This window comes from Somniosus microcephalus, chromosome 10, assembly GCF_052327205.1.
Source record: "Somniosus microcephalus isolate GS21.2 chromosome 10, FLI_Smic_1.0, whole genome shotgun sequence".
Taxonomy (NCBI): Eukaryota; Metazoa; Chordata; class Chondrichthyes; order Squaliformes; family Somniosidae; genus Somniosus; species Somniosus microcephalus.
Genome location: NC_140996.1, coordinates 8,199,081 through 8,221,981, shown reverse-complemented (window position 1 = coordinate 8,221,981; position 22,901 = coordinate 8,199,081). Strand labels below are relative to the sequence as shown.

Below are 22,901 nucleotides of genomic sequence, written 5' to 3'. Positions count from 1 at the left end.
GGGAGGGGGTGGAGTCGGTGGACGGGGAGGGGGACGGAGTCGGTGGACGGGGAGGGGGTGGAGTCGGTGGACGGGGAGGGGGTGGAGGTGGTGGACGGGGAGGGGGTGGAGTCGGTGGGCGGGGAGGGGGTGGAGGTGGTGGACGGGGAGGGGGTGGAGTCGGTGGACGGGGAGGGGGGTGGAGTCGGTGGACGGGGAGGGGGTGGAGTCGGTGGACGGGGAGGGGGTGGAGTCGGTGGACGGGGAGGGGGGTGGAGTCGGTGGACGGGGAGGGGGGTGGAGGTGGTGGACGGGGAGGGGGTGGAGTCGGTGGGCGGGGAGGGGGTGGAGTCGGTGGGCGGGGAGGGGGTGGAGGTGGTGGACGGGGAGGGGGTGGAGGTGGTGGACGGGGAGGGGGTGGAGTCGGTGGACGGGGAGGGGGGTGGAGTCGGTGGACGGGGAGGGGGGTGGAGGTGGTGGACGGGGAGGGGGTGGAGTCGGTGGGCGGGGAGGGGGACGGAGTCGGTGGACGGGGAGGGGGACGGAGTTGGTGGACGGGGAGGGGGTGGAGAGGGAGGGGGACGGAGTCGGTGGACGGGGAGGGGGTGGAGTCGGTGGACGGGGAGGGGGTGGAGTCGGTGGGCGGGGAGGGGGTGGAGTCGGTGGGCGGGGAGGGGGTGGAGTCGGTGGGCGGGGAGGGGGTGGAGTCGGTGGGCGGGGAGGGGGTGGAGTCGGTGGGCGGGGAGGGGGTGGAGTCGGTGGGCGGGGAGGGGGTGGAGAGGGAGGGGGGAGGGGACGGAGTCGGTGGACGGGGAGGGGGTGGAGTCGGTGGACGGGGAGGGGGTGGAGTCGGTGGACGGGGAGGGGGTGGAGTCGGTGGACGGGGAGGGGGTGGAGTCGGTGGACGGGGAGGGGGTGGAGTCGGTGGACGGGGAGGGGGTGGAGTCGGTGGACGGGGAGGGGGTGGAGTCGGTGGACGGGGAGGGGGTGGAGTCGGTGGACGGGGAGGGGGTGGAGTCGGTGGACGGGGAGGGGGTGGAGTCGGTGGACGGGGAGGGGGTGGAGTCGGTGGACGGGGAGGGGGTGGAGTCGGTGGACGGGGAGGGGGTGGAGTCGGTGGACGGGGAGGGGGTGGAGTCGGTGGACGGGGAGGGGGTGGAGTCGGTGGACGGGGAGGGGGTGGAGTCGGTGGACGGGGAGGGGGTGGAGTCGGTGGACGGGGAGGGGGTGGAGTCGGTGGACGGGGAGGGGGTGGAGTCGGTGGACGGGGAGGGGGTGGAGTCGGTGGACGGGGAGGGGGTGGAGTCGGTGGACGGGGAGGGGGTGGAGTGGGTGGACGGGGAGGGGGTGGAGTCGGTGGACGGGGAGGGGGTGGACGGGGAGGGGGTGGAGTCGGTGGGCAGGGAGGGGGCGGAGTCGGTGGGCGGGGAGGGGGGTGGAGTCGGTGGGCGGGGAGGGGGTGGAGTCGGTGGACGGGGAGGGGGTGGAGTCGGTGGGCGGGGAGGGGGGTGGAGTCGGTGGGCGGGGAGGGGGGTGGAGTCGGTGGGCGGGGAGGGGGGTGGAGTCGGTGGGCGGGGAGGGGGTGGAGTCGGTGGACGGGGAGGGGGCGGAGTCGGTGGACGGGGAGGGGGCGGAGTCGGTGGGCGGGGAGGGGGGTGGAGTCGGTGGACGGAGAGGGGGTGGAGTCGGTGGGTGGGGAGGGGGGTGGAGTCGGTGGACGGAGAGGGGGTGGAGTCGGTGGGCGGGGAGGGGGGTGGAGTCGGTGGGCGGGGAGGGGGGTGGAGTCGGTGGGCGGGGAGGGGGCGGAGTCGGTGGGCGGGGAGGGGGGTGGAGTCGGTGGGCGGGGAGGGGGGTGGAGTCGGTGGACGGGGAGGGGGGTGGAGTCGGTGGACGGGGAGGGGGGTGGAGTCGGTGGACGGGGAGGGGGGTGGAGTCGGTGGACGGGGAGGGGGTGGAGTCGGTGGGCGGGGAGGGGGTGGAGTCGGTGGACGGAGTCGGTGGGCGGGGAGGGGGACGGAGTCGGTGGCGGGGGTGGAGACAATGGCCAACAGCTGTTGCGGTGCACCAATACTGTACCAAAAGGATATTTTAATCCTAACTGTGGCTTTCAAATTATCAGATTACAACAAAAACCTGCATTTATATAGCACCTTTAATGTAGTAAAATGTCCCAAGGTGCTTCACAGGAGCGATTATCAAACAAAATTTGACACCGAGCCACATAAGGAGATATTAGGGCAGGTGACCAAAAGCTTGGTCAAAGAGGTCGGTTTTAAGGAGCATCTTAAAAGGAGGAGAGAGAGGCGGGAGAGGTTTAGGGAGGGAATTCCAGAGCTTAGGGCCCAGGCAACTGAAGGCACGGCCGCCAATGGTGGAGCGATTATAATCAGGGATGGGCAAGAGGGCAGAATTAGAGGAACGCAGATATCTCGGGGGGGGGGGGGCGGCGGAGGGGCGTTGTGGGGCTGGAGGAGATTACAGAGATAGGGAGGGGCGAGGCCATGGAGGGACTTGAAAACATAGGTGAGAATTTTAAAATTGAGGCGCTGCTTAACCGGGAGCCAATGTAGGTCAGTGAGCACAGGGGGTGATGAACCTTTGCTGGGTGTGGTATTATTCTGAGTCTTTGGTAAAATTATAGACAATTGTGAGTCATTACATTTTGGCAAGAAAAATAAGGAGGTCACAAATTACTTGGAAAATAAGACTCTAAATGGGTTCGAGGAGCAAAGGGATCTCGGAGTACAAATACACAAATCATTGAAAGTAGCGACACAGGCTAACGAGGCCATAAAAAAAGCAAGCTAAGCACAAACAGCAATGTGATAATGACCTGATAATCTGTTTTAGTGATGTTGGTGAGGGCAAAATATTGGCCCAGGACACCAGGGAGAACTCCCCTGCCCTACTTCGAAATAGTGCCATGGGATCTTTTACGTCTACCTGAGAGAGCAGACGGGGACTCAGATTAACGCCTCATCTGAAAGATGGCACCTCCGACAGTGCGGCGCTCCCTCAGTACTGCCCCTCCGACAGTGCGGCGCTCCCTCAGTACTGCCCCTCCGACAGTGCGGCGCTCCCTCGGTACTGCCCCTCCGACAGTGCAGCGCTCCCTCAGTACTGCCCCTCCGACAGTGCGGCGCTCCCTCAGTACTGCCCCTCCGACAGTGCGGCGCTCCCTCGGTACTGCCCCTCCGACAGTGCAGCGCTCCCTCAGTACTGCCCCTCCGACAGTGCGGCGCTCCCTCAGTACTGCCCCTCCGACAGTGCGGCGCTCCCTCAGTACTGCCCCTCCAACAGTGCGGCGCTCCCTCAGTACTGCACTGGGATTGGCAGCCCAGATTTTTGTGCTCGAGTCTCTGGAGTGGGACTTGAACCCACAACCTTCTGACTCGAGGTAAGAGTGCACGGTTGCAACATGTCCCAATGATCTATAACCTGGCACTGACCATCGTAGGCAATCAGAAACTGAAGCTTGTCAGCACAAAAATCTATATTGTCTAGCCATCGCAAGACATTGCCAGAATTAGAGCGATGTAATGTAATGTATTGTGTCAGCTGTGGCTCAGTGGGCAGCACTCTCGTCTCTGAGTCAGAAGGTTGTGGGTTCAAGTCCCACTCCAGAGACTGGAGCACACAAATCTAGGCTGACACTCCAGTGCAGTACTGAGGGAGCGCCGCACTGTCGGAGGGGCAGTACTGAGGGAGCGCCGCACTGTCGGAGGGGCAGTACTGAGGGAGCGCCGCACTGTCGGAGGGGCAGTACTGAGGGAGCGCCCCACTGTCGGAGGGGCAGTACTGAGGGAGCGCCACACTGTTGGAGGGGACAGTGCTGAGGGAGAGCCGCACTGTCAGAGGGCCAGTAATGAGGGAGCGCCGCAATGTCGGAGGGGCAGTACTGAGGGAGCGCCGCACTGTCGGAGGGGCAGTACTGAGGGAGCGCCGCACTGTCGGAGGGGCAGTACTGAGGGAGCGCCGCACTGTCGGAGGGGCAGTACTGAGGGAGCGCCGCACTGTCGGAGGGGCAGTACTGAGGGAGCGCCGCACTGTCGGAGGGGCAGTACTGAGGGAGCGCCGCACTGTCGGAGGGGCAGTACTGAGGGAGCGCCGCACTGTCGGAGGGGCAGTACTGAGGGAGTGCTGCAGTCGGTTTTGCCGTCTTTCGGATGAGACGTTAAACCGAGGCCCCGTCTGCCCTCTCAAGTGCACGTAAAAGATCCCACGGCCACTATTTTGAAGAAGAGCAGGGGGAGTTCTCCCCGGTGTGCTGGGGCCAATATTTATTCCTCAATCAACATCACTAAAAAACAGATTATCTGGCCATTATCACATTGCTGTTTGTGGGAGCTTGCTGTGCGCAAATTGGCTGCCGCGTTTTCCACATTACAACAGTGACTACACTTCAAAAAGTACTTCATTGGCTGTAAAGCATTTTGAGACGTCCGGTGGCCGTGAAAGGCGCTGGAGAAATACAAGTCTTTTCTTTTTTTAATGTTTGCCCAATCTGAGAGCAGGAGAAGAAAAGGCCGGTCCACAGTCTAGACCAAGGTGGAGACAAAAACCTGTTCCTTTTTCAGACAGGCACAATAACGTGCAGCATTTCTCCCTCAATAAGCTTCTCTTGGTTCAGTGTCAGCGGTACATGAGTTCAGTTAAATGCACCTAGGAGAATCTCAATGGTCCGATTGTAATCCCCTCAGTTTCTCCAAGTTATTTTAAGCTGTACCTTTCAGGTCAAGTTTTAATAGCTACCCACTGTCAGCTGTCTTTGCTAACAGACCAGCATCTCTGTTTTCAGTGCATTTCTCAGGAGATTCCAGCGATCACAACCTAATCCTCACATTCTCTCGCACTGTGCAATCCTTCCCTCTTCGGGGAATGACTGTCCTTTGCCAGCTGCCTTGCACATCATCAGATGGCCGGAGAAGCTGGGCTTGTTCTCCTTAGAGCAGAGCAGGTTAAGGTGAAAATTTAAATCGAGGTGTTCAAACTCCTGAAGGGTTTTGATCGAGTAAATGAGGAGAAACTGTTTCCATTGGTGGGAGGGTCGGTAACCAGAGGGCACAGATTGAAGGTGATTGGCGTAAGAGCCAGAGGGAAAATAAGCTACAGTAATAACAAAGTGATGTACGAAAACTACTGGGCTCTTGGTCTAAGCGTTAAACAAAGCTTTAATCAACTGTTTTACAACATGGAGGTCTAGTTGTGTCCTTCACTAGTTCCTGTTAAAGAATGTCCTGAGCAAGCTGGGCCCATGCCCGAGTATTTATACTCTCCCTGGACAACGCCACCAGCAGGCCGCCCAGTATCATTTCATAAGTCATTTCCACATGAATGACAAGATTCATGTCACAAAGTGTTTACAGCCCAGAAACAGGCCATTCGGCCCAACTGGTCCTTGCCGGTGTTTATGCTCCACACGAGCCTCCTCCCTCCCCTCTTCATCTCACCCCATCAGCATATCCTTCTATTCCTTTCTCCCTCATGTGCTTATCTAGCTTCCCCTTAAATGCCTCAACCACTCCCTGTGGTAGCGAGTTCCACCTTCTCACCACTCTCTGAGTAACAGAATATACATGAACTATTTTATTCTAGTCAAAAGGAAACATCAAACTTGAAGCCGAAGAATTTACTGAAGGATTCATTATCCCGATTATTTTTGTTTAACCAGCCGCTACAGATAAATCAGCGCACAGTTCCTGTCTCCATATTAAAAAAGGATATCGAGGCACTGGAGAAGGTGCAAAAAGATTCACAAGGATGATACCAGAACTGAGAGGTTATATCCATCACGATAGACGGAACAGGCGGGGGCTCTTTTCTCTAGAAAAGAGAAGGCTGAGGGGTGACCTGATCGAGGTCTTTAAAATGATGAAGGGGTTCGATAGGGTAGACGTAGAGAAGATGTTTCCACTTGTGGGGGAGACCAGAACTAGGGGCCGTCAATATAAGATAATCACTAATAAATCCAATGGGGAATTCAGGAGAAACTTCTTTACCCAGAGAGTGGTGAGAATGTGGAACTCGCTACCACAGGGAGTGGTTGGGCAAATAGCAGAGATACATTTAAGGAGAAACTCGATAAACACATGAAGGAGAAAGGAATAGAGGGATACGCTGATGGGGTGAGATGAAGAGGGGTGGGAGGAGGCTCGAGTGGAGCATAAACACCGGCACAGACCGGTTGGGCCGAATGGCCTGTTTCTGTGCTGTGAATTCTCTGTAATGTAAAATCAGCTCCCTGACTGGAGAAGAGACCCGATTATAACCAAAAAGTCATTGTCTTGAATTAATAATCCAGGGCATGCTTGGTCATCATTTATTAGTTCAATGAGTTGAACAGATAATCAATCAGAATTTAGTTCTCATGTAAATGGTCGTTTTAATTCATTATTGTTTTATTTTAGGTACATCGACAAATGGAAACCTTGGAGTTCATTTAATCTAATTGAGCTAGCGCCCATTCACAGCGAGACCTTGGGCTGGATTTTGTCAGCGTGGGCGGGCTGGGGCGTGTCAGGTGGAAATCGTGGCAGGACCCCCGACTCCGAAGTGAAGTGTTGAAAAAGTGCGATTTTCCCCTAATTGGACAATTGATTTCCTGCGTGTGGGAACCACTGGCTCAATTAGTCTCTTCATACAGAAAGTCGCCTCCGATTATGTCATCAATGCTGTTGGATTTAAGGCCTGCAAGCAGCCTTGATTCTTCTGGAGACTGCAAAGGCTCTGCAAGTTATATGAAGGAGTTGAATTGTGGAAAATGGCAACGATCAAGCAAAAGTGTGCTCCTCGGTTTGATGAGCCCTCCCCCCAAGCTCTGGTGTACAGAGCCAGCTGTAATAAGGAGGTGCTGTTCCCTTCCTCAGGGAGAAAAAAGCTGTGTGGCTACAAGTGGCCCAGGTTGTCAACTCCATTTCGATGAGCCGCAGAACCTGGCTGCAGTGCAGGAAGAGGTTTTATGACCTTCTCCGCACAGGAAAAGTGAGTATGACTTTCCCATCACCCTCAAGCCTACATTTCGTTGTACTGCACTTGTGCACTAACAATGACAATAAAAGTTGATTTGATCGCCTCTCCTCACCAGCACTTTGCTTTGCCAACCTCTTCCTCCACATCCCACTTGACACTTACATCCCTGCACCCTTACCCAGTCCCTCTCTCTCTATGGTCACATTCACTTGACTATTCGACCATGCAGCCCTCACACTTCCTGTCACTGTGATGCCAGGACAACAACTACTTACAACACACAGGGAGGGTCCTTTGTATCCTTCTAAGCATCTATGCTATGCATTCACTACTCTCACTCCTTCCATGGTCCATGGAGGAGCTTAGTCGCAAGGGTATTGAAAACATGGTCATTGTTCAGAATAGAATGACATCTCTTGAGGAGCGATAGTCAGCTATTGGGCAAACAAAGCAGACCTTCAGCCTGCTCCGCCATTCAATAAGATCATGGCATGGCTGATCTGATCTTGGCCTCAACTCCACTTCCCTGCCCGCTCCCCATCACCCTCGACTCCCTTACCATTCAAAACTCTGTCTATCTCCACCTTAAATATATTCAGTGACTCCGCCTCCACAGCTCTCTGGGGAAGAGAATCCCAAAGATTCACGACCCTCTGAGAGAAGAAATTCCTCCTCATCTCCGATTTAAAAGGGTGCCCCCTTATTCTGAAACTATGCCCCCTAGTTCTAGATTCCCCCATGAGGGGAAACATCCTCTCTGCATCTACCCTGTCAAGCCCCTTCAGAATCTAATATGTTTCAATAAGATCCCCTCTCATTCTTCTAAACTCCAATGAGTATAGGCCCAACCTGCTCAACCTTTCTTCATAAGACAACCCCTTCATCTCCGGAATCAACCTCGTGAACCTTCTCTGAACTGCCTCCAATGCAAGTATATCCCTCCTTAAATAAGGAGACCAAAACTGTACGCAGTACTCCAGGTGCGGTCTCACCAACGCTCTGTACAGTTGTAACAGGACTTCCCTACTTTTATACTCCATCCCCCTTACAATAAAGGCCAACACTCCATTTGCCTTCCTAATTACTTGCTGTACCTGCATGCTAACTTTTTGTGATTCATGTACAAGGCCCCCCAGACCCCTCTGTACCTCAGCATTTCGTAATCTCTCCCCAATTAAATAATAATTTGCTTTTTTATTTTTCCTACCAAAGTGGATAACCTCGCATTATACTCCATCGGCCAGATTTTTGCCCACTCACTCAGTCTGTCTATATCCCTTTGGAGATTCTTTGCGTCCTTCGCACAACTTGCTTTCCCACCTCCCACCCTCAGTAAACCTCAGCTCAGCTAAAACTCTGCCGCCCGTGTCCGAGCTCAGTGAGTGTTGGCAGCATATTCAACCACAGGGCAGTACATCCGATGCCACATCCGGTCCTCACCTCGACATTCAGACAAGGACACTGCCAGCAGGGCTCACCGGATAGTGGTTAGCATTGGGAACTTCGGCCGATTTCCCCTACCACCCCCCCCACCCCTGTATTGAGAGCCGTTAACTCAGCAGAAAGCCGAGATCACACATCTGCACACTTTGTCACCTTCTTGAATAAACTTACTGAACTATTATAGAGGCTCTGGAGATGGTGTGAAGAAGATGCACAAAGATTTTTTTTTAAATTGTTTATAGGATGTGGGCGTCGTTGGCAAGGCCGGCATTTATTGCCCATCCCTAATTGTCCTCGAGAAGGTGGTGGTGAGCCGCCTTCTTGAACCGCTGCAGTCCGTGTGGCGAAGGATGATACCAGAACTGAGAAGTTAAAAGAAAGACTTGCATTTTTACAGCGCCTTTCACGACCACCGGACGTCCCAAAGTGCTTTACAGCCAATGAAGTGTTTTTTGAAGTGTAGTCACTGTTGTAATGTAGGAAATGCGGCAGCCAATTTGCGCACAGCAAGCTCCCACAAACAGCAATGTGATGATGACCTGATAATCTGTTTTTGTGATGTTGGTTGAGGGATAAATAATGACCCCAGGACACAGAGGATAACTCCCCTGCTCTTCTTTGAAATAGTGCCATGGGATCTTTCACTGTTGAGCCGAGTCTTTGCCTGAAACTTTCCTTAAAAATAAATTACTTGTATCTCTTCTGTATTATCTGCTGCGCACTTGCTATAAACTTTCCATTTTTTAATTAGCAATTGCATAGCTCACTTAACAGTTGAGACACTGGTCCTAGGATAAATCATCGAATCGTACAGCACAGGTGGGGGCCGTTCAGCCCATCATGCCTGTGCCAGCGAGAGAGCAGACGGGGCCTCGGTTTAACGTCTCATCAGAAAGACACTCTGACAGTGCAGCACTATCAGGAAAGACTGAACAGGCTGGGGCCCTTTTCTCTCATTCAAAGAGGCATTCTGGGCTGCCATCGCATACCTCCCACGGCCAGCTGAAGATGAGCATTTCCAGATCCTGGGAGTGGATCATATGTCTATCCTTTCATCCAGGGATAGTGCTCTATATGGAAGCCAAATATGGGAAAGGAAGAAAATAAATAAGAGACATTTTTTTTAAAACCTGTTTTATTAAAATGCCTGTAGAAGCTGGGATTGTTCTCCGTGGAGCAGAAAAGGTTAAGGGGAGATTTAATAGAGGCGTTCAAAATTACAATGGGTTTTGATAGAGTACTTAGGGAGATACTGTTTCCACTGGCAGGAGGGTCGGTAACCAGAGGACACAGATTGAAGATATTTGGCAAAAGAACCAGAGGGGAGATGAGGAGAATTTTTTTCTTAAAGTAGCGAGTTGTTGTGATCTGGAATGCGCTGCCTGAAAGGGCGGTGGAAGCAGATTCAATAGCAACTTTCAAAAGGGAATTTGGTAAGGAAAAGGAAACAATTTGCAGGGCTGTGGGGAAAGAGCAGGGGGGAGTGGGACTAATTGGAGAGCTCTTTCAAAGAGCCGGCACAGGCACGATGGGCTGAACGGCCTCCTGCTGTGCTGTAAGATTCGATGATTTATCCTAGGACCAGTGTCTCAACTGTTAAGTGAGCTATGCAATTGCTAATTAAAAAATGGAAAGTTTACAGCAAGTGCGCAGCAGATAATACGGAAGAGATACAAGTAATCTATTTTTAAGGAAAGTTTTAGGCAAAGACTCGGCTCAACAGTAAATATCCTGCAAATCATTTCTGCGACTGATACAAAACAATGAGCAGGAAGTTGATTTTGGACAAGTTTTCCTCAGCAACGCTGCATCGATGCAACGTCTTGCTTTATTTTTGTTCTTTTTCTTTCAACTTACCAAACTCGAGGAACCCAAAAGCCCGGCTTCTTTTCATCCCCTTTTAACTTCAGGTTGAGATTCTTTGAGACGCTGACATTGATCCTGAACATGCCGTGGCAAAGCTCCTGAAACCCAGAACATGGCACACTAACCATTGGCAAAAATATTCCAGTGTTTACTTATAACGCTGAGATAAGTTAAAAAAAACAGATTAAAAAGATAGGAGGTGTCTAATCACTTTACTAAAGAGGTCCCAGTGCAATGTTCCCTTTGAGCAGCGTGATCGCTCCAGGGAACCCACGCGACCGGCCTGCTGGCGTTTCAGTGCAGAAACCACACATGCTCGCGGTATTTCGATTGGCCCGTGCAGCCGCTTAAAGGGGCCGTGCGACACAAAAAATAATTACAGGGAACATTGTCCCAGTGTATTATTTATTACCGAAATATCCCTTCTCCTAAAAGCTTAAGAGATAAATACAGTCACCCCCACCGTTTATAGTGGGGTTGTTCATGTGATCGCGATTTGCCCGTGATACACGATGGGTGGTATAGCGGGGTAGCGCTATGACAGTACCCTACTATATACTGTGGTAGAGTGCGACTCTAGGACTAGGGGACACAGCTTAAAAATTAGAGCCAGATATTTCAGGAGTGGAGTTCGGAAGCACTCCTACACGCAAAGGATGGTAGAAGTTTGGAACTCTCTTCCACAAACGGCAATTGATGCTGGGCCAATTGTTAATTTTAAATCGGACATTGATGGATTTCTGTTAACCAAAGGTATTAAGGGATATGGGCCAAAGGCGGGTAAATGGAGTTAGATCGCAGATCAGCCATGATCTCACTGAATGGCGGAACAGGCTCGAGGGGCTGAATGGCCTAATCTTGTTGCTATGTTCATGCGTCACTGGTCTGAAGCCCTGGCGGTGAGGGAGTTGGCAGTCAGTGCTAGTGCCACCTCCCTCTGGTTGGCATGAGCGATAGGCTCAAGGGGCTGAATGGCCTCCTCTTGGTTCCTATGTTCCTAGAAGTCACGTTTGCTCCTGCAGTCTGTGCCTGGTACAGACTGTAACCCCCCACCATTTATAGGGAATTAGAAGGGCTTACCGAGGCGCTATTTACTTCTGTCTGTTCTTGCATTCAGTGCACGTCAATGAGGTGTGAACAGGTGCACACACAGCTGTGTCCGCCCGGAGTAAATGGAGCCTGAAGACGCTGTAAACGGCAACTTTCAAATTGATGCTGCTGCAAATGTTATTGGTCATCGCTTTTTGGCGGAAATTATCCGTCACAGACACGATGGGCCGAATGGCCTCCATCTGTGCTGCACCATTCCATGAGCCACCACCTGTTTTAAAGGTGGGTGTTTTAAATGGAGGGGACTGATAGAAATATATAAGCGTCAGGTACCCACTACAACAGAACGACAGAGCCAATAAACTCTCATATACAGGAAACTCTTTCTTTATCTGGCACCAACGGGACCAGCGTGGTGCCGGTTTATCAAAAAGTCCGGATTACAGAGGGGTATAGTAAAAGGTACGAGAGCCCCGTACACGGCCACAAATCCAGGCGTCCCTGTTGCTTAGCAACAGGTGCAGGAACCCGACCACAAGATCCAAGCGTCCCTGTTGCTTAGCAACAGGTGCAGGAACCCGGCCACAAGATCCAGGAATGGCCACTAATATGAATTAAAACTTACCTGAACCTACTGAATTTTGCCGGTTAACAGAGATTTCCGGTTATTTAGGTGCCGGTAAATCGAGAGTTTCCTGTACTAGATTGCTCCCTGGGATGAGAGGGTTGTCCTATGAGGAGAGATTGAGTAGATTGGGCCGATACTTTCTGGAGTTTAGAAGAATGAGAGGTGATCTCATTGAAACATACAAGATTCTGAAGGGGATTGACAGGGTAGATGCTGAGAGGTTGTTTCCCCTGGCTGGAGAGTCTAGAACTCAGAAATCACAGAAACCCCACAGTGCAGATAGAGGCCATTTCGGCCCATCGAGCCTGCACCGACACATATCCCACCCGATCCCCGTAACCCCTACACCAACGCATGTCCCACCCTATCACCGTAACCCCACGTATTTAATCCCCCTAACACTAAGGGTCAATTTATCATAGCCAATCAACCTAACCCGCACATCTTTGGACTGTGGGAGGAAACCGGAGCACCCGGAGAAAACCCACGCAAACACGGGGAGAATGTGCAAACTCCACACAGACAGTCACCCGAGGCCGGATTCGAACCCGGGTCCCTGGCGCTGTGAGGCAACAGTGCTAACCACTATGCCACCGTGCTGCCCCTAGGGGTCACAGTCTCAGGATAAGGGGTCGGCCATTTAGGACTGAGGTGAGGAGGAATTTCTTCACTCAGAGGGTTGTGAATCTTTGGAATTCTCTGTCCCAGAGGGCTGTGGATGCCGAGTCTTTGAGTATATTCAAGGCTGGGATCGATAGATTTTTGGGCTCTAGGGGAATCGAGGGATATGGGGATAGTGCAGGAAAGTGGAGTTGAGGTTGATGATCAGCCATGATCTTATTGAATAGTGGAGCAGGCTCGAGGGGCCGAATGGCCGACTCCTGCTCCTAATTCTTATGTTCTTAAAAATCATTGTCATCAATATCAAAGCTTGGTCATTTAAAAAGAATCATATCTATCAATTGTAGCCATTAAAAACTAGTTTCCAAAAAATATTAGGTCACATAAGCACCATTGCATAATAAGTAGGAAGATTCGAATCAGTGAGGGTAGATTTGGTGATTATTTTTACAGAATCATCAGCCAGCTGTTCCTCTGTGAAAGGCGTCACTGGAGAAGGTTGTGGAAATTATCCAAAAGAAGGCAGTCACGATGTGGTGAGTAGGACACAAAGATGGGAATATTTGGCAGGGACTGAGTTTAGACGGCTCTAGACCAGCCCATTGACAGGGCAATGACACTCACCGTGACTCCAACGAGCAGATGGGCTCGGTGGGACTCCTCTCCGCCGACCCGAGAGCGGCACCGCTACCCCCGTTCTTCGTTAATTAAAAGCGGTGTCTTTTTGGGCTCCGCATCAGATATCAATCGCTCAAGAAATAAGGATGGTAATTGACGAACGGCATGGCGCACAGCACTAAAGGCAGCCCAAAGATTCACAATGGGCCTCATCGCAAGTTGGCCAGACTCTGGAAGTTGCACGTCACGGACTTGAAAACTTGTACATTTTAACATGTTTTAAACAGGATAATAGGCAATTAGGCTATTGACGCATAAACAACAAAATAGATACGCAGCTAAATATTAAACATTCTTGAATAGCGACAATCTCGACAAGAGATTAGCTTGAATAGCAAGGGTTAGTGTGTGCTTGACAGTGATACTTGACAAAGCACTCTGCGGAAAAGAAATACCACAGCTTCCAAGATTTTGTTTTGCAAGCCCCTGCCCTCGGGGAAACAAACTCGGATGAGTTCAAACAAATTTAAAGATGACTGAGAAAGATGGAGTTTCATTAACAGCTTAATGATGATAAATGCCTTACCCGCCTGGTGACGCGTGGGTCGTTGCAATTTGCAAGTTTCCCAGCAAAAAGCTGAACACCAAAGCTTGCAAAAACGAGCATAAGTGTCAGCAAAAGGATTGAAACCTGAAGGAAGAGAAGGTTATCTGTAGACTGTGTGTAAGATGAATAATGCATGCTCAAAGTCAATAGTCAACTCAGATTCAACAGCAACTTTCAAAAGGGAATTGGATAAATACTTGAAAGGGTGACATTTGCAGGGCTGTGGGGAAAGAGCAGGGGGGGTGGGACTAATTGGAGAGCTCGTTCAAAGAGCCGGCACAGGCACGATGGGCCAAATGGCCTCCTTCTGTGCTGTATCATTCTATGAGTTGGGAGATTTGACACATAGCTCGTGCTGTTGTTTGGAAAGACACGATGGTAACAAAAAAAAAAATGAAGGGTAGCTGCCGTCTTGACATTCCTTGTCGTGGATTTTCCGTCATGACCTTTCTTGGGAACCATGGTCTCCTAAAGCAACATCTTCTCAGAGACATATCCAGGCAACTCTTACCTGGCTGGTGTAAATTACAACATTACAACAGTGACTACACTTCAAAAATACTTCATTGGCTGGAAAGCACTTTGGGACGTCCTGAGGTCATGAAAGGTGCTACAAGGGCGGGTCTTATTTTGATTTCGTAGGGAATGAATAAACCTCCCTTTTGTGTCTCATCTGACACTCCTCTTCCTCCTCCAAAGCCAGTAAGTACAGAGGGGAAGCCCAGCAAGACAGCTACTTACTATTTAAACAACAACTCGTATTTATACAGCGCCTTTAATGTAGTAAAACGTCCCAAGACGCTTCACAGGAGCGATTATCAAACAACATTTGACACCGAGCCACATAAGGAGACATTAGGGCAGGTGACCAAAGAGGTAGGTTTTAAGGAGCATCTTAAAAGAGAAGAGAGCATTGGAGAGGCGGAAAGGTTTAGGGAGGGAATTCCAGAGCTTGGGGCCTTGGCAGCTGAAGGCTCAGCCGCCGAAGGGGGGGGGGGGGGGGGCGGCGATGGAAATCGGCGGGGGGGGGGGGGGGGTTGCAAGAGGCCAGAATTGGAGGAACGCAGAGATCTGGGATGTTGTGGGGCTGGAGGAGGTTACAGAGATTAGCAGTGCAACTGTACTGCGGCACTCACCAACACCCGGAGATGGGAAAGTGGATCCATTTTTAGAAAGCTAGATATTTGTGCGTTACAATAAAGAAAGCAAAACAATTACCAAGCACTGAAATAATTTAACCAAACCCTTGCTCCTCCCACAAGTACCGGGCTCAATTGCTTTTGGGAAAAAGGGCACAAGACGGCTGAAGGAGCTTACTGAGAGTGACTGCAGTGTTTGTTAGGAGCTGAGAATGCATTATGGGCTTATGAACCCATTAACAATTTTTGTGCCCTTAATTGCAAGCACCCGAGTACCACACACATTTCTCACAATGGCCATAATTCGGCTGCAAGTGTCTGATGTGTTCTAACACAATAGGCTTCGAACAGTGCATTATCGCTCCCTTTAAGAAAGAAAGACTTGCATTTCTACAGCGCCTTTCACGACCACCGGACGTCGCAAAGTGTTTTACTCCAATGAAGTACTTTTTGAAGTGGAGTCACTGTTGCAATGTGGGAAACGTGGCTTCCAATTTGCGCACAGCAAGCTCCCACAAACAGCAATGTGATGATGACCGGATAATCTGTTTTTGTTATGTTGGTTGAGGGATAAATATTGGCCCCAGGACACCGGGGAGAACTCCCCTGCTCCTCTTCGAAATAGTGCCATGGGATCTTTTACGTCCACCTGAGAGAGCAGACGGGGCCTCGGTTTAACGTCTCATCCGAAAGACGGCACCTCCGACAGTGCAGCACTCCCTCAGCACTGCACTGGCGTGTCAGCCTAGCTTTATGGGCTCAAGTGCCTGGAGTGGGACTTGAACCCACAACCTTCTGACTCAGAGGCGAGGGTGCTGCCCACTGAGCCACGGCTGACACTGTATATTCACAATACAGAAGATTAAGGGATGATCCAATCGAGGTGTTTAAGATGATTAAAGGAGTTGATAGGGTAGAGAGAGAAACTGTTTCCTCTGGTTGGGGGGGGGGGGGGGAAAAGAGTCCAGAACAAGGGGGCAGAACCTTAAAATTAGAGCCAGGCCGTTCAGGGGTGATGTCAGGAAGCACTTCTTCACACAAAGGGTGGTGGAAATCTGGAACTCTCTCCCCCAAAAAGTTGTTGAGACTGGGGGTCAATTGAACATTTCAAGATGGAGATTGATAGATTTTCATTAGGTTAAGGGTATTCAGGGTTACGGAGCCAAGGCGGGTCGATGGAGTTAAGCTACAGATCAGCCATTGAATGGCGGAACAGGCTCGAGGGGCTGAATGGCCTCCTCCTGTTCCTATGTTACAATGGCTATTGTGTGTTACATTATAAGATACAGAAAGACTTTATATATACGGCTACTTACTAGAAATATCTCTTTGAAACCGCTAAATAGTTCCCGTAAAACCTTTCTCATCTGAGGAACCAACTTGAATATGCGGAGAGGTCTCAGGCACCGAAGCATCATCAGAAGCTGTGCCCCAGATTTGGCGGGAACGTTATGTGGCATCCAGCACAGAAAGAGCAAACTTTGCTGAACAACAGGAGAAAGGATAAGCTGCATTAAAGCGAAAAAATGTCCAGCGAGACACAAAATATAAAAACTAAAAGTCTAACAGCTGTGGACATGAATGCTAAACCCAATCCTGGTGCAATTCTGAAGAGGAGATAGGAAGCACGCTCAAATTATCAACATGAGCTCTCAGAAGTGAGGCTTCACACTGGAAGCACAAACATTACTCCTTATAGGTACGTGGCGATAGAACGTGGCGATAGAACGTGGAGATAGAACGAACGTGGAGATAGAACCTACAGCACAGAAACAGGCCACGTGGCCCACCTTGTCTATGCCAGTGTTTCTGCTCCACACCAGCCTCCTCCCACCCCTCTCCATCTCACCCCATCAGCATATCCTTCTATTCCTTTCTCCCTCATGTGTTTATCCAGCTTCCCCTTAAATGCATCTCTGCTCTTCGCCTCAACCACTCCCTGCGGTGGCGAGCAATGCTCCCCGTAATTTTTTTTGGTGGGTGCGCGCCCCGTTCAGTTTCGCGCATGCACCAACGTTAACATTGAAAAAGCCGGTCCCGGGCTGCGCGAGACCGGCAGAGAGCTCTGCAGCCGCACAGCTTAGAGGGGGACCATTGGTAGTGAGTTCCACATTCTCACCACTCTCTGGGTAAAGAAGTTTCTTCGGAATTCCCTATTGGATGTATTAGTGAATATCTTACATTGATGGCCTCTAGTTTTGAACTCTCTCAAAAGTGGAAACACCTTCTCTATGTCTACCCTACTGAACCCATTCATAATTTTAAAGACCTCTATCAGGTCACCCCTCTGTCTTCTCTTTTCTAGAGAAAAGAGCCCCAGTCTGTTCAGTCTTTCCTGATAGTTATATCCTCTCATTCTAGTAAGTCTTTTTTGCACCTTTTCCAGTGCCTCGATATCCTTTTTAATATGGAGACCAGAACTGTCCACATATCACAGAATCACAGAAACCCCACAGTGCAGATAGAGGCCATTTCGGCCCATCGAGCCTGCACCGCCACATATCCCACCCGATCCCTGTAACCCCCCGTATTTAATCCCCCTAACACTAAGGGTCAATTTATCATAGCCAATCAACCTAACCTGCACATCTTTGGACTGTGGGAGGAAACCGGAGCACCCGGAGAAAACCCACGCAAACACGGGGAGAATGTGCAAACTCCACACAGACAGTCACCCGAGGCCGGATTCGAACCCGGGTCCCTGGCGCTGTGAGGCAACAGTGCTAACCACTATGCCACCGTGCCTTAGATTTGTCCTTTTATTTCTATTTAGTTCACTTTTATAAGGGTTGATATTTATCACACTGTCATCTTGTTCCTTGGAGATCTCAATAGCTGGCCTCGAGAACTTAGCTTTAAGGTACGATGCATAAACTGAAAGGCTTACAAGGTAAATAAAGATGTCCATCGCTCCTCCGAAGTCCCTGATGACAGCTGTAGGCGTGAAGAAAAGCCCGTCTGCCAAAATTCTTAGGTTGAGCTCAATGCTCATGAAGATTACAAAGACATACTCTGCAATCTGGAACACAAAACAGCAAGAAGTGTAAAACGTACACAAAATCATATCTCATCAAATAACTCTGGTCGGTAACCAGGAGGACACCGATGTAACTGTGGCGGTACCACTGGTTGTCCCTTACATTGAGACACATAATTCCCTTTAACTTACCTTACTGTATGTTTAACTTACCTTTTGGGGTCGTTGCCCTTTTAACTTACCTGTTGGGGCCATTGCCCCTTTAAGACGCGCCCTAGCGCGCTGACGTCACGTCACGTACAACGTGATGTGCATGCGCCGGCACAGCCCGGCCTAGCGTCTTCGGCCTCAACGGCCAGCCGACGGGAGCGACGCGATCTTCCGCTCCCGCGGCAAGCACCGGCACAGCCCGGCCTCCCGACTTTGGCCTCAACGGCCAGCGACGCAACGACGCGCATCACGTGACGCCCTAAGCGCGGGAAACGTGAACAACGCGATGACGCCACAACACAAACGCGATGACGTCATCACGCTCCCCACAGGACTGCGAACTCAGTCCTCGTGGAGTCCCCGCTGGGACAAGACCTACACCACGGTGCTCCTACAGTCAGCCATCTTACCTGCTATCTTACCTGCTGTAATTAGCCTGTTCCTGTAAATAAACAACTTATTTATAGTTCGTCGAAGTCAAACTCTCTTATTTAGTGGCGATCTACACGAACCGCTACATAACGATAGCAAAATACTGCGGATGCTGGAAATCCGAAATAACAACAGAAAATGCTGGAAAAACTCAGCAGGCCAGGCAACATCCGTGGAGAGAGAAACAGAGTTAACGTTTCAGGTCGAAGACCTTTCGTCAGGACTGAGAGAAAAGCAGGAAATGAAACAAAAGGCAGTTTGGGGGCTGGGAAATGGGGGAGGGGATGAAAGAAGAGACAATGGCCCAGAACTTGGTGTCGGGGGCTTGCCGCGCGTGCAAGCCCCCGATGTGCGCTCACCCTGCGCGCCGACATCTGAAACCTGGCCCGCAGTGGATTTCCTGTCAGTGGCCCGGTTCTGATGTCGGCGCGCTGTGCTAACCTGACCCAGCGGCGTAGTTAGTGCGATGTGCCGGCTGGGATCAGGTGAGCACTGTTCAGCCAATCAGGGGAGGGGAAACTTCATTCATAAGTTTGAGAGTAAGAACCGTCAAACTCATGAGAAGTACTTCACCCCAAAACACTACTTAAACTTTAAATAAAATTTAAAAAAACATCCCAATCATTAAATTAAGTATAAATAAGTTAAAAAAAATAATTTAAACAATAATTTTTTTTTGTTGAAAAAAATAATTTTTAATAAAAAGGGTCTAAAACTAAACTTACCTTATTGTAGATTGTTTAAAATAATAAACCTGTGGAAATTTTTTTTCTAAATTACACTAAAACACCACTTACCTGTAAAAATAAATACTTACGTGTGCTTTTTACAAGCGTAAAGACCGGAGGCCTTTACACATGCGCAAATCCCCCAAAACACAGGAAATCTAAGGCGCACGCGCTGCCCCCTACAGCGCACGTGCTAGCCTCTTCAACTCTCGGGTGAGAGGAGAGGAAATGCCGGTTTTCAGCGCATGCGCTGTGCATGCTGAAAACCGGCATTTCCTCCGGCCAGACGCGCGAGTACCCCTTCCGTACTCATGCGTTTGGGGAGGAATTTCTGCCCCATTAAGAGATATTCAAGGTGAGACGAGATGGTAATAGGACCGGTAAAGAAACAAACAATGGCTCGAGATGAAGTGTGAAATGCGCTGGCAGAGTGAGAGACAGCTGCCATGTGGGAGAGAGAAAAAAGGGAAAGGCACAAACCAAAAGTGTGGATAAAAAATATAAAAATATAATAGGGGCCGAGGTTATGATCTGAAATTGTTGAACTCGATATGGAGTCCGGAAGGCTGTAAAGTGCCTAATCGGAAGATGAGTTGTAAGATCACTGGTAAAGAATCCGGGGGTGGGGGGAAGGGGGGGGTGATGTGGAAAAAAAAATTACACAGCGAGTTGTTGTGATCTGGAACGCGCTGCCTGAAAGGGCGGTGGAAGCAGATTCAATAGTGACTTTCAAAAGGGAATTGAATCAATACCTGAAATGTGCAGGGCTGTGGGGAAAGAGCAGGGAGTGGGACTAATTGGATAACTCTTTCAAAGAGCCGGAACAGGCACGATGGGCCGAATGGCCTCCTTCTATGCTGTATGATTCTATGATTATATAATGAGAGATGGAGTAGATTGGGCATATACGCTCTGGCGTTTTTAGAAGAATGAGAGATGATCTCACTGAAACATACAGGATTGATTGGCTTTATTCTGCCTGTGGAGAAAATCATATCACAAGGGAAAGAGCCCAAAGACTATTGCAGCAGCAACAGGCAAGAGGTGGGGTCGCCAACCCTCCAGGAATTGCCGATTCATCTCCCGGACACTGCCGCCAGCAAAAACCCGGGGGAGAAAAATCATCAGGGGCACTAAAAAAATATATTGGAGATAGGGGTGGGGGGGGGGGAAGAAAAGCTGTTTGACTGGGCGGGGCGGTTAGATGGGCGGTCATGTGATGACACCTCCAGAAACATGTCCAACCAGAGTTGGCAACCCTGAATACAGGTTCAAGCCAGGTGACAACTTCCAGTTGTGAGAAGCGAACAACTCAGACAATCATTATCCTCAGATCCAAGCTCCACATTTGGCCACATTTCTAGTGTTACCTCGGGGAGCGATGAGCGTGTTCAACATCGTGCATTACCTCCTCTTCACATGTGCCGAAACGTTGCCCGTGACCAGAAGCGATAGAGATAGATTTGGGGTACTGCGTTAGTAGCAGAGACGGTGACAGGACACAGTGGCCACTCGCTCTTTCAAGCACAGGAACAGGGGGAGGCCATTCAGCCCCTCGAGCCTGTTACACAGGAACAGGAGGAGGCCCATTCAGCCCCTCGAGCCTGTTACATAGGAACAGGAGGAGGCCCATTCAGCCCCTCGAGCCTGTTACACAGGAACAGGAGGAGGCCCATTCAGCCCCTCGAGCCTGTTACACAGTAACAGGAGGAGGCCATTCAGCCCCTCGAGTCTGTTACACAGGAACAGGAGGAGGCCCATTCAGCCCCTCGAGCCTGTTACACAGTAACAGGAGGAGGCCCATTCAGCCCCTCGAGCCTGTTACACAGGAACAGGAGGAGGCCCATTCAGCCCCCTCGAGCCTGTTACACAGTAACAGGAGGAGGTCCATTCAGCCCCTCGAGTCTGTTACACAGGAACAGGAGGAGGCCCATTGAGCCCCTCGAGCCTGTTACACAGTAACAGGAGGAGGCCCATTCAGCCCCTCGAGCCTGTTACACAGGAACAGGAGGAGGCCATTGAGCCCCTCGAGCCAGTTCCGCCATTCAATGAGATCATGACTGATCTGTGACCTAACTCTATCTACCCGCCTTTGGCCCATATCCCTCAATACCTTTGGTTAACAGAAAGCTATCAAGCTCCGATTTAAAATTAACAATTGATCGAGCATCAATTGCCGTTTGCGGAAGAGAGTTCCAAACTTCTACCACCCTTTGTGTGTAGAAGTTTTTAGACTCTGCCCCCTCATCTTAGACTCCCCAACCAGTAGAAATAGTTTCTCTCTATCTTCCCTATCTGTCCCCCTTGATGAAGAGCAGGGGAGTTCTCCTCGGTGTCCTGGGGCCAATATTTATCCCTCAACCAACATTACTAAAACAGATTCTCTGGTCATTATCTCATTGCTGTTTGTGGGAGCTTGCTGTGCGCAAATTAGCTGCCGCGTTTCCTACATTACAACAGTGACCACACTTCAAAAAGTACTTCATTGGCCAATTTGCGCACAGCAAGCTCCCACAAACAGCAATGTGATAATGACCAGATAATCTGTTTTTAGATGTTGGGTTGAGGGATAAATATTGGCCCCAGGAAACCAGGGAGATCTCCCCTGCTCTTCTTCGAAATAGTAGCCGTGGGATCTTTTACATTTACCCGAGGGCAGACGGGGCCTCGGTTTAATGTCTCACCTGAAAGATAGCACCTCCGACAGTGCAGCACTCCCTCAGCACTGCCCCTCCGACAGTGCAGCACTCCCTCAGTACCGCCCTTCCGACAGTGCGGCGCTCCCTCAGTACTGCCCCTCCGACAGTGCGGCACTCCCTCAGTACTGCCCCTCCGACAGTGCGGCGCTCCCTCAGTACTGCCCCTCCGACAGTGCGGCGCTCCCTCAGTACTGCCCTTCCGACAGTGCAGCGCTCCCTCAGTACTGCCCCTCCGACAGTGCGGCGCTCCCTCAGTACTGCCCTTCCGACAGTGCAGCGCTCCCTCAGTACTGCCCCTCCAACAGTGCAGCGCTCCCTCAGTACTGCCCCTCCGACAGTGCGGCGCTCCCTCAGTACTGCCCCTCCGACAGTGCGGCGCTCCCTCAGTACTGCCCCTCCGACAGTGTGGCGCTCCCTCAGTACTGCCCCTCTGATTTTGTGCTCAAGTCTCTGGAGTGGAACTCGAACCCACAACATTCTGACTCAGAGGCGAGAGTACTGCCCACTGAGCCACACTAATACAGCGATCAATTCATTAAAAAATAATATGAAATTAAAAAATACAGGGATGGAAATGGGTCACTGGAGATTTAACAGGAAAACATAAGATGCTTTTATTACACATGCCATATCTTAACAGATGATATGATGGCGGAAGTAAGATATTTACTAATTTAAGTGCAGACGCATTACTGATGTGACTTTACCTGTAAAGTAGGAGTGTGCATGACTGTTGTAAAAGGTGTTTCAAACATCATGGATATACACGAGCAGATGGTGACAGCAATCATCACCCAGTCCAGGTAGGTGACCAGTCCAAGCAAATCACTAGCAGATAGTACAATAAAATAGTTACACTGCCATGACCACAAGAAACTTATTGTATCAGTAACCAGAGGACACAGATTGAAGGTAGCTGGCAAAAGAGCCAGAGG

General features: G+C 50.7%; 1 protein-coding gene across 8 annotated transcripts in view; it reads right to left on the bottom strand.

Annotated features, from left to right (window-relative positions):
* Positions 1-22,901, bottom strand: part of nalcn (sodium leak channel, non-selective) — a 315,031-nt gene that overhangs the window by 73,217 nt on the left and 218,913 nt on the right. For all 8 annotated transcript variants that reach the window (XR_015079682.1, XM_085998388.1, XM_085998389.1 and 5 more), the window contains 5 exons: positions 22,674-22,794; positions 17,808-17,939; positions 16,237-16,404; positions 13,761-13,865; positions 10,249-10,355 (listed from right to left, as the gene is read on the bottom strand). Coding sequence is in view for 7 of the 8 variants with exons in the window: in XM_085998388.1 (XP_085854514.1) it covers positions 10,249-10,355; positions 13,761-13,865; positions 16,237-16,404; positions 17,808-17,939; positions 22,674-22,794 (633 nt within the window). In the remaining variant the exon portion in view is untranslated. The remainder of the gene's footprint in view (positions 1-10,248; positions 10,356-13,760; positions 13,866-16,236; positions 16,405-17,807; positions 17,940-22,673; positions 22,795-22,901) is intronic.